At 36.5% G+C, this 11,333-nt stretch overlaps 1 protein-coding gene across 2 annotated transcripts; it reads right to left on the minus strand.

Moving 5' to 3' along the window:
* Positions 1–7,721: 7,721 nt before the first annotated feature.
* Positions 7,722–11,304, minus strand: LOC133983770 (uncharacterized). Of its 2 annotated transcripts, none has more exons than XM_062422950.1 (7): positions 11,251–11,304; positions 10,075–10,271; positions 9,614–9,724; positions 9,364–9,420; positions 9,071–9,241; positions 8,583–8,699; positions 7,722–8,237 (listed from the first exon to the last, which is right to left on the minus strand). In XM_062422950.1, exons 2-7 carry the CDS (start codon positions 10,246–10,248, stop codon positions 8,169–8,171), a joined length of 699 nt encoding a protein of 232 aa, XP_062278934.1. In that variant the 5' UTR covers positions 10,249–10,271; positions 11,251–11,304; the 3' UTR covers positions 7,722–8,168. The 2 variants fall into 2 exon arrangements, with proteins under 2 accessions (XP_062278934.1, XP_062278933.1); XM_062422949.1 differs by having other exon boundaries at positions 7,722–8,240.
* Positions 11,305–11,333: the final 29 nt, after the last annotated feature.

The raw sequence follows: 11,333 nt of genomic DNA on the forward strand, positions 1-11,333 counted from the left end.
AGATAAACTGCTGAGATTTCAATGAGTACTATATCACATGTGAGCCAAGTTACTGTAACAACAGAATTCTGCTAGAGACTTTTTTACAGCTTAGACAAAAAAAGCAAAAGGATATTATGGTGAACTAGTTTGGAAACACCCACAGTGCTCTATAATTATGTGGTTGTGGCTTTTTCTATCTTCGGCACATAAAGGCTCGTGTCCCTGCTGTACATTACAGTGGCAGGTCAAGAATGAACAAGTGCAAAGAAAAACAAGTGGGTCAAATATTTCTGTCCAGATGTGGTGAGATTTTCTTGGATTGGACATGAGCAGAAGGAAATTCTGGGTTAATAAAAGTAACAGCATGGATGTCACTGTTTAATAAATATTTGATATATAAGTCTGGATTCAAGATGTCATATACAGATTTTAATATGTTGTTTGTTTTTGTTTTTTATCAGAGGAGCTGCCTGTAATTTGATCATTTAACCTCTATAAAGACCAACACAATGTAGCCTACCTCAGCTACATGTGACCTTTGACCTTTTCATGACAACGTGGAAGCAAAAGCCAAATAAATCTAATTTACAAATACTGAGGGAATTATTCTGCTTAATCACTAAATTCTTAAGAAAAGAGGAAACTAATATTATATTATTATATAATTCAGGATGCAAAAAAAGGTTGGAAACCTCTGGTCAGGTGCTACAGTCTACTCTGTATCTGCATCTAATTATACATGTTCAAAGTCCTGTAATTTATTTATACAGCTGTTTATCACAAGCAAGCATCATCAGACTTTATTGAAATTAAGCAGGCAAAACAATACAGACATAGAGGAAAAGAAAAGACTAGAAAAGAAAAAACTGATAGCATTGTAAACCCTCCTGAAATTCAGGTGCAGAACAGTAATATGTACAACATGGAGCTAAAGTTTAGACTTTGGCCAGTGTCAGCATCTGGAAACATAATGACCTTTTTATAGATCATTATGTAATAACATCAGAGACTGTACATTTTGGGGGGTTCAGACTGTCTTTTGATGTCAGGAAATCTTAGAGAGGAAACAGACCTTGTCGTCTGGATACCTGTTTGCCAGTGGAACAAAACCGAGACAGAAGAAATTTCAACTTTCCTTTTACGTCTTAATGAACCAGATCTCTCAGTTTCAAGTTCTTTCCAAATTTCCACTGGCAAGGGACCCAGTTACATTGATGCTTTAGTGAGCTGAGGCACATGCAATGCTTCATCAGCAACTTTTAGAAAAAATGCTTACAGAAAATTAGTCTATTCCATGAAAGCAGTTACATTAACACTGCCAGACACTGAATCATTTTTAAACCTTTCAATTACTGCATTTTTTTAGCCATTTTTGGGCAGTAGAAACAGGCAGTGAACACACACACTGATATTTGTATCATCTTTTAAAGTGAAACCAAGACAGATAGCAGACACAGAACAACTTTGTCATTCATTTGGAGTCATGTTTCTGATGAATGTATATGTACGTATATTTATGTATATTTACCCTTTAGTGCAGGTCTGGTCTCCAATAACTCTTAAGGGAAATATCTAAATGCTCCACTGTGTTTGCCAGCTAGTCACTAACTTTGCCCAGTAGTGCACTGTGGGTTTTAGAGTGTTTTTTCGGATGCCTGCTACAGCTGAAAGTTACTAGAGCAGCGAGAGTGAATCAAAACAGTAAAACAATGAGTTGAAATACACTATAAAGTTAATTTCTGTGTAGATTCATTGCTACAAGCCACACTGCTGACATAACATACAGTTACTTGATCCCTTAGTGTTAAAAAAAAAAAATTGATTATAGCCGTTTTGTGTATCTGTGTGTGACAACATCCTGGAATGTGGTGGGAATGTCGGGAAAACTGATAAACAGAGAATAAATAAAGTATCCAGAGGAGCTGAGAGGCTGGCTGGAACACAAGAAAGGGCGTATATCCGTTTATTATGATCATCTGTTTACTGATTATGCAGGACGACGGACACTGTGAACTATTGTACCGAACATAGTGTTGGTACAATAGTTCACACACACTGAACAGCTAGGATGACATGAATGTTTGTTTTAGAGCTTTTTATTTGCAGCTTTTGTGGTTTGCTTTAATGGGTTTTTTTCTCTAACGTTGCAAGTATATATATTATGTTTTGGATAATTTACATGTGAGAGCTGAAATGTCCATTATATTCTTACTTGACTTTGACCTTGACCTCAAATAAATGGGATCCATAATATGAATAACACACAACAAGGCTTTGGCTTGTACGAAAGAACCATGAAATAACATGAGTAAACATAAAGATGCACAGATTTTAGTCAAAACCTCAACACACAATTGTGCAAATTGGCTAATAACGCTAAAAAATCCACATTTATCCAAATTTAAAAAAAATGGTCAATCTGAATAAGTATTGGTGTTAAATGTGTTCAGTGTCAGAAGATTTTGGTACTCCGTTCTCCTTCAGTGCGGAAAGGCTACAGGCCGGTTTCTGTGTACGCCGGGTTGGGTTAAGGGGGCTTCTCAAATAAAACTGTTGAATAGGTGAAGTGATGCTTTTAATCAGACCAGAATTACTCTTCCATGAATATGATTTGGCCACACAGCCTTGCATTGAGTCCGGCCCCATCAGGTGACCTCAGGAACGCAGAAAAACATCACGTGGCAACGAAAAGATTCGCCCGCCTTGCAGGAATACATTGTATTGCCACCCATCACCTCAGTGTAACCCTCAGCTCGGACTTAATTCATCCTAATTGGGAATAGCAGTCATTTTAGTAAAAAAAGAAAAAGAAAAGAAAAGGTCACATATTTTAATCAGATGGTGCAGCTTCCAGTGATTTGCTGGCTGCTCACTGATGGGAGGAGCTAAAGTCCTGATAGACATCCTGTGCTCAGAGCTCTGAATGCAGCCATGAATGCAGCTCACCTCAGTATTGGGAAATAAATATATTGGGTTTCAGTCATAAGGAAACTGAAGTAGTCTTTTGATGTGGAGCAAAGTGAAAACTTCAAAGAAAACCCAATAAAGTTAGTCAGTTACTAATAAGCTCCCAGAGTCTTTGAAAGACTTCATTGTGGGTCAGCCACTGTATCCTACATCCAAATCCAAGTTTAGTCATTTTTTAATAGCTTTCATTCAGTAATATAGCAGTGAGAGGGTTAGGGATGATTGTTTTTATAAAATATTTAACCCTTTATGATGTTTTATTGGACGTTCTCAAAGGTGACATATCATGCACATTTCCAGGTATATATTTAAATTAAGGCTCTCTACTGGAATATCTTTGCATGATTATCTTATACTGGCCATTTATGCAGCCCCTCAGTTTAGCCTCTATATGAAACAGGCAGTTTGAGGCTCCGCCCACGTCCAGTGAGCTCACTCCTTTGTGATTGGTTAGCTCCTTGAAATTGCTCCTTAGCCTAGGCAGTTTCAGAGGCTACCAAAAAAAAAACAGCGGTAGTCAGATTTCACTTCTTTTTCTCATTCATTACATAAAATATGAACTCGAGCCCAAATCCAATCAGAAATATATGAGTGGACAATGCAAAACAACCCGTGGAACAATGTTAGCAACAAAGGCTTAATGGACTTACTTAATGGACAGCTGTGGGTATGCCCTATCTGATGTCATTTCGACGCAAAGGTAGTGGTAACATTGTAAATGGAGTGCTCAGAGCAGACTGAAGCCCTGGCTTATATTCCTTCACCTCAAGTTTTACATAGACGCCTGACATTATAACATGAGAGAAAATCACAAAAATATGTTATGTCTGCTCTAAAAAGTTTACAGTGTAAAATAAATCAACTGATTTGTGTCAGGCCTTGAATATCACTGACAAGAAAGACGTTCATCTTGTAGTGAAGAAACTAAAGATTCATCTGAGAAATTTGCCAAATAAAATAAAAAAGGATGTAAGCGTTATCACAATAATTGACTGAGCACAGCTAGTCATTCTTGTGAGAGCTTGCATGTTGTGAAATTCATCTCTCCTGGATATTTAGTGTGTTTCTCATTAAGTGCTGTTTTAATGATGTTGTTTGACAGTAGAAAAGTGGAGTATCTGAGACTCAGACTTTAAGCTTTTTATTGGGTAATTCTACTGATAAAAAACAAAGATTTCTTCAGCCTCTGTGTGTGCTGCATGGATCACATGGTGCCAGTCATCTGTTCTGCTTTATTAATTATTTTTATTTCCATTTTTTTATGGATCAAATAACTATGTGTAATGACACTGCTGCTCCCCTGAGCTCTACTGAGCATTTTAAAGATTCTCAGTTCATTTCTTTTCATTTTTAGGTAGCTAGTAATGTGTCAAAGTTGAGCTGACCCGTAAACCAAAAAGTCTGCTTTACTGAACCATGTCAACAAGCACAGGAATTTGTGGGGGAGGGGAAAAAACAAACTTGTTGACTTTAAATCTCTGTCATCAAACACTATGTTTTCACTCAGCACCTTGTGGTCCCCTTCTTCAGCCCTGTTACTGCTATCATTTGTCCTCCCTCCTTACATACCGATGTCTGGGCAAGATCCAACAAGCTGATGTGGCACTGCTACCACATTATGTGTCAAAGAAAACGTCTCTACTGTGGAGCTTTAGGGGTGGTACCACAGTTTTATTTTCAAAATGTAACATGAGGCGTCTTTCTGATCCTTTCAGTAAGAGCAATGACTCCAATATGAGATCAGTTGATGAATCAAACAATGACACCAGCTCAAACTATCAAAACACTCAAGTCACCATCTTCACCTTTTTGGTTTTTAAGATTGGACTGGTCTCTTAAAATGTTGGAAAAGAAGTGCCGGGACTCTGGCTTGGTTTGATTTCCTTAAACAGCTCGAAAAAGCTGCATAGTAAAAACTTAAACACTGTCAACTGTGCTGATGTAATATATACGTCACCAACTGTTAAACAATGTTGTTCTGGGTAGTTGCAGTATTTTTTAACTTTATTTAAACAGAGAAGTATCACTGACAGCAATATTCTCCGCTTTTGCACCTTTAAAAAAAACACATCTATTATTTGGAGCTTAATTTATATAATAAATGGTAAATGGACTGTATTTGTATAGCGCTTTTCTAGTCATCATGACCACTTATCAAAGCGCTTTTACACTACATGTCTCATTCACCCATTCACACCCATTCATACACTGATGGCAGGGGCTACCACGCAGGGTGCCAACCTGCTCATCAGGAGGAAACTGACCATTCACACACCGTTGGCACAGCAATGGGAGCAATTTGGGGTTAAGTATGTTGCCCATAATAGGCACAATATTTTTGTACACTTCAAATTATTATTTCACATAATATCAGTACATGTGTAAGAAATCACGTGTTAAAACAACTATTTCAAATGTGAAACAACATTTCTCATGTGATAAGTTTTTAGTTTTTTAATTCCCATATTTGCATTTATGTGTTCTTTTGGACAGTTCATAGTAAAATACTGTGACATTTCATATGTAAATGTAAGGGGTTAAAGACATTACTCCAGGGCACCTTTTATCATGGGTGTCGAGGCATTATATGAGGGCGGGACAAGTCCCTTTGTTGTATGCCCCCCTTCCCCAGCCCCACAAGATCGTCCCACCCAAATGTTCAATGCTTCCGATGGCCATACCTTTAATACCTGTGAAGATAAGAAACAGTGTTTTCACCTCCTTAATTAGCACAATAGACTACAGACTATTGTGCTAATTAAGGAATCTCAAATCTCATGCAGATTTGTCCCACTGATCTGATCCAGGGCTTCAGGGCTGATCAGAAATCCCACATTCACAAGGCAAGGCAGCTTTATTTATATAGCACATTTCATACCCAGGGGCCACTCAATGTGCTTTACATAAAAACACACATTTAACAGTAAGAACTGGAAGCAGTGTGACAATAACGGAACTTCTGACCAACGCTCCTTAAAAGCCAGAAGCAACATGTGCTCAGTAACATTTTCCTGATAAAAAAACCTATTTTGTGTCCATAATAAGAATATAACGGAGGAGCTCAACCATTATTTATTGTACAGTGTATTGCAGTTGTAGCTGTTGCGTAGTGTTTAAAATGACTGGTCAGACAATTTGTGAGTGATATCTTATCCTGCATTTTGAATTTTGCCACATGGAGCTGTACCTTTGAATACAGGTTACGTAGACAGCTTGCACCTCACTGTTCAGGATTGATAATACATGAAAAACACAGACATACCTGTGGCTTTGCTACTCTGCGGGTTTGTAACTATATTGTGCAACAGGAATTCAGCATGAATCAACAGGTACATTTGAGGCACCTGATGTACTTAATTTTAATATTAGGATACTGCGGGCAGGTGCCTCTGTCACGTTAAGATATTTATTGGTCTACAACTTTCGAGAAAAAAAAAAGTTTGTTTTGATAAGTCTGACTCACATACTTGGCAGGAGTGTTTACACCTCTTTTAAGTGCTGTTAAAAACCAGGAACTGTGTATTTTAAAAACAGCTGGACAGACCAAAGCAGGACACCAAATCAATAGCTTGAAATATTATTTAATTTTAAGGAGATTAAAATGTCATTAAGGAATTAGTTTTGACAATAGTTGTTGGTCATATAATCATAGTTCAAATCACATTTTCAATAAATCCTAGATGGCGAACCTCAGTCAAAGTGTGAAGTATAGCCTTTCAATAATAAAAAATTTAATTAGCACTTTAAGAATACCTTTAAAGTAATTTCAGGTGACGAAAATGAAGGTTTGGGGCCAAACTGCACAGACTGAAACAACTCAATTCACCTGTTATAATACAGACTACAGCTACCATAAACTCAGACTTACTTACATGTTCAGCTAAACTGAATAGTTTAAGAATAACTTGTAAATGACAGTCTGCATCAGATTGGTTAAATAAATAAATCTTTAACCAGTGTAACACTTGCTGAAACTCAAGCATAGTCAATGTCAGTCTACAGTATGTGCATCAGGATGGTGGTCAAATTACTGTGAACACAATTAAGTGTTAATAAATTTAAAAGTGTTGACACTGATAATATGCAAGTCAGTCTGGTGCACTTCATCTGCACATAGACTCAACTAATCTGTCTCTCAGCCATAACAAACTGATAAGAGCTGTTTAAGTACAGACTGTCATAGGATAAATAAGATAATATGACCCTGTGTTCTTAATTATTTTACCATATATTTTGACCTGTATCCTATAATATTTGTTTTTAATAACCTCCCTTGCTTTGTCAACATCCTCTCAACTCACATTCCTCTAACACACATTTTTGAGTTGAAAGGGTGAGAATCTGAAAAGGCTAGAAGACATCAGGCTTTTTGTGCTTAGCTGTCACAAATATTGTATCTAAATGTATTATTTCCGACACTAATATTCAATATTCATTTTTCATGGATTAAAACCTCAATCATCAATATTAATCAAGCCAATATTCATATTGCAAGTTGAGCTTAAGTTTCTTAAATATTCTTGTAAATTTCTGTTCCCCTCTCAAAATAATCAAACAGTGTAAATGACAAAAAGTAAAAACCCACAATTCAGCAGGTAATGTTTGGGTATGTGTATGTGTATTTAAGGGAAAGAGCACCACCTAGTGGCTAACAGGCTCATCACAGGCTGAAGAAATACATGAAAATTAACAATGAAAATACATGACAAAACCAGAAGACCATTCATGAAGGCATGCATGTCACAAAGTGAGGGAATGTGAAAAGAAAAGAGTCAATGCAATATATTTTATTTTTAACAAGATAAATGAGATTCAAATTGCAACGCTGTTATAAATCATTTTAAAAAAATATATTGGACAGACAATTTTTATAACTGCTGCCTGATGGGAGAAGTTGGAGTGAGTTGAAGGGTCTCATGTGATGAGGGTTGTTTTGTGTCTAACTTTACACCATTACCATTAACATACATAACATACAAAGAACAATTAGTTCAAAAATCTTTTGTTTGTGCTTAAAAGATACAAACAATTAAAACTTATTGAGTTTACTCCCAGTGAAATCTTCTGATTCTAATATCCACATTCACAATTTGAAAAGTAAATATTTAAAAGAAAACACAGGTAATTTTTGTAATATAATGTGCTTTTGATTATTTTGTGATTACAGTGATGTGATGCTTATTCATACTCGTGCACACATGTGTTTTGTTGAAATGATTTTAAACATCAGGACTGGTCATGAGGACTTCCTTCAACTCTGGTTGGAGAACACCAACATCTTCATCAACCTGCTGCGAAAGAAGAAAGTGAAGCGACAATATGACAAAATTCAGATTTCTACAGTGTGAGTCTTGACTAAATCTATATTTGTTTATCTATTTAAATATGTTATACCTTATGATAGTGTTACTCTGCTTGTAGTAAACATTGCACTAGAAATCCACCTACACCTTCTACAACCAGCATTATTGATTACTTATACCACTATTGTCACTTGTGTTGGTTAGTAGTCTAGCTGCTACCAGGAATATTACTACAACTAATATTAAACATTATTTAACTTTACTATTCTCACACACACAACCTCCAGTTTGTGTAGATTGTGGATTTGTGTGTTTTGTGTTGGTTCATACCTCTTCCTTCTTCCTGTTGATCAAAGCTTTGACACCCAGAATAACAAAGCTGATGCTGGCACACAGCTGGAGAGCAGCCAGAGTAATTGATGTGATGTCAATGGCTGTCAACATATTCTGAGAGATGAAAAAGAAAAATGTAATAAGGTAACATTGTGATTAGTTCACTTTAAAATTAAATATGAATTGGTAAATCATATATTTGTAATTGTCCACAAATGCCATGAAAAGAACACAACCATCAATTGTTATTACTCACTAGAGCACCAAATGTACTGTATATTAATGCAGAGTTGAAAATAATTCATAACAAACACACAATTACTCTTAAAAATTAAACTATTTATTTGTGACTGATTAGTACAGGAATCAAAGGACTTAACACTGAGTGTGGACAAGAAATGGGTTCATTTCATAGAATTTGTTGACAATTAAAAATGAGATAAATATCAAATAGCAGCAGTCTTATCCTTTATAAGTATGCTTACCTGGGCATAGGATGCCACTCTTCTGCAGGCGTCATCGTCATTACCAGCATTGTACCCATAGCTGTCACATAAACTGAGGACAGAGGGACCTGCCAGGTCTCTGCCATGCAGAACAATGCTAATGATGGCAAAGACCGATCCGACAATGTTCAGAAACATGGCAAATCCCACCTAAGAGGAAAGATTCCTTCATTTAAAACTTAAATTCAAATACCATTTGATAGTGTTCTGCCAAAATATGTTTTTAAAAATGTGTTCTTTTTCACTTTTCGTCAATTTTAGCCTTTACTTACCAAGACAAGAGTGGGCACTTGGCCAGAAAAAATTGAGATGATGCCAACAGCGATGAACTGAAGAGAGAACACCAGACTGATCAGTGAAATTATAGCTAAAATACTATTTTAATAATAATAAATATCACGCGTCTTTCCTACATTTCTTAAGGTTTTTGGTATTGAATTACAAAAACATTGCTGCATTTGCAAAACAAGAGACATTACATTGATATGCTGTTATAGTAACATTAACATAATGTCCTCTTACCACTCCACCTAGCCAGAAAGCAACTTCAATATTAGCAAAATCCTCAGCTTGGATGCCCATTCGTCCTGGGCCAAGTCCAATGCTGAACAGGCCCACCATGATCTGAATAGTCTGTAAAAGATTGAAATTAATAAAAATCTTATTGTCTATTAATTTCTTTTACTGACAACAAATGTGCAGAATTAAACTAACAAAGAATTGAACATACTTGGAAGTATTGTTTGTATCCAAAGCCTGATATATCTTATTCCTCTGTGCTTAGTCCTTTTGGACATCCAATAGAGGAACAAGATACATCACTTTAGAGATTTAGATGCACACCCAAAGTTTATTAGTATAGGATGAGATCATTTGTAGTTTGACTCTGAACATGAGACTTGCTGACAATAAGAAAAATATAGAAAATCTCCAGCCTTATCCTTTAAAGGTGATGCTGTATGTGAATGAATACATTTTCTCACCCCAAGAGCAGCTGTAACATTTGTCTGCAGAAGCCCCTTGAGCACCAAGCAGCACGGAGGACCGCAGCAAATCATCTTCAAGATTTGACACAGCAGTGCCGGCGAGATTCTCATATTGTCAGCCGCCACATTGACCACGGTCACTTTCTTGTTTTTCAGGACAGTGGCAGTCATCTTTCACAGTGCTGATACCTCACCTGCAACATGACAGAGATTTTTTTGTAAATGTGAAAACTAATGTTTGTGTTCCATCCTTAATAAGTGTGTCCCGTTGATTTTCAGTTCAATTAAAGCTCTGTGTGAAGTGTATTTTGTGTCTTCTGGCCAATGAGTGTTTCTTTTTCCAGACAATTCCTGCCCCTTCAATTGTTGTAGCTTGTTACTGGCAGAAGAAATATTTTCACTGTTTGTCTTTTCATTGAAGATAAAGCTAAGTCTCTGGTATTTTGTGTGTGTGTGTTGAACAATGGCCCAGTGAAAGAAATATCACAAAACCTTGACATCTGTAAAAGTAAACAGTGAGTATAATGAACTCTTTCTAACCCAAATATGCAGCTGGGCAACCATATGCTTTGGGGGCAGTACAATTATGGACATGTATTGCTCCTTAATAAAACCAATAACCTTTGTAGTAAATTAACTCTAAATGTGCTTCAGAGTCAAAACAGAACATTATTCGCTTCAGTTTTTCTTAATAAGTTTCACAAGACTCATTCTCACATTCACAGCTTCATTAACCAGGACTTGACACATGTGAGAAGGTGTTTCAGCGTTCAGCTCAACCAGTATGACATTAATCAGCATCTTAAAAATAAGAGTGCTGCAAATTTAAGGTTCACATATAGGTTTTGTCTTCTGGATGGAGCGAGATCCGTTTCACAGGAAGGATCTGCACTTCCATGTGTTTGAGATCTCAACTCTCAAATTCTGACACAAAACAAGGGATGTCATAAAATTCACCAACATGAAGAATTAAGGTCTTGAATGTCATCCATCAACACACCTGTTCAAACTTATAAAAACTATACAATCACAGTTAGATAATCCCTCCATAATCCCCCTATATTTATCTGTTGTAGTCTGTAAAACATGATTATCATTTAAAAAGTTTGATGAACATGCTGTTGTAAAGTTGATGTGATCATGCATTATAGTGTGTTTGTTTAGAGCCCTTACCTGTTGCTGGTTCAGTGCCACAGACTCCCTCTAACTGTGAACGTCTGATTTGTGTGAGTTCAAGAAGCAGAGAGTTCAAGAAG

Source organism: Scomber scombrus, chromosome 7, assembly GCF_963691925.1.
Source record: "Scomber scombrus chromosome 7, fScoSco1.1, whole genome shotgun sequence".
NCBI classification, from domain to species: domain Eukaryota; kingdom Metazoa; phylum Chordata; class Actinopteri; order Scombriformes; family Scombridae; genus Scomber; species Scomber scombrus.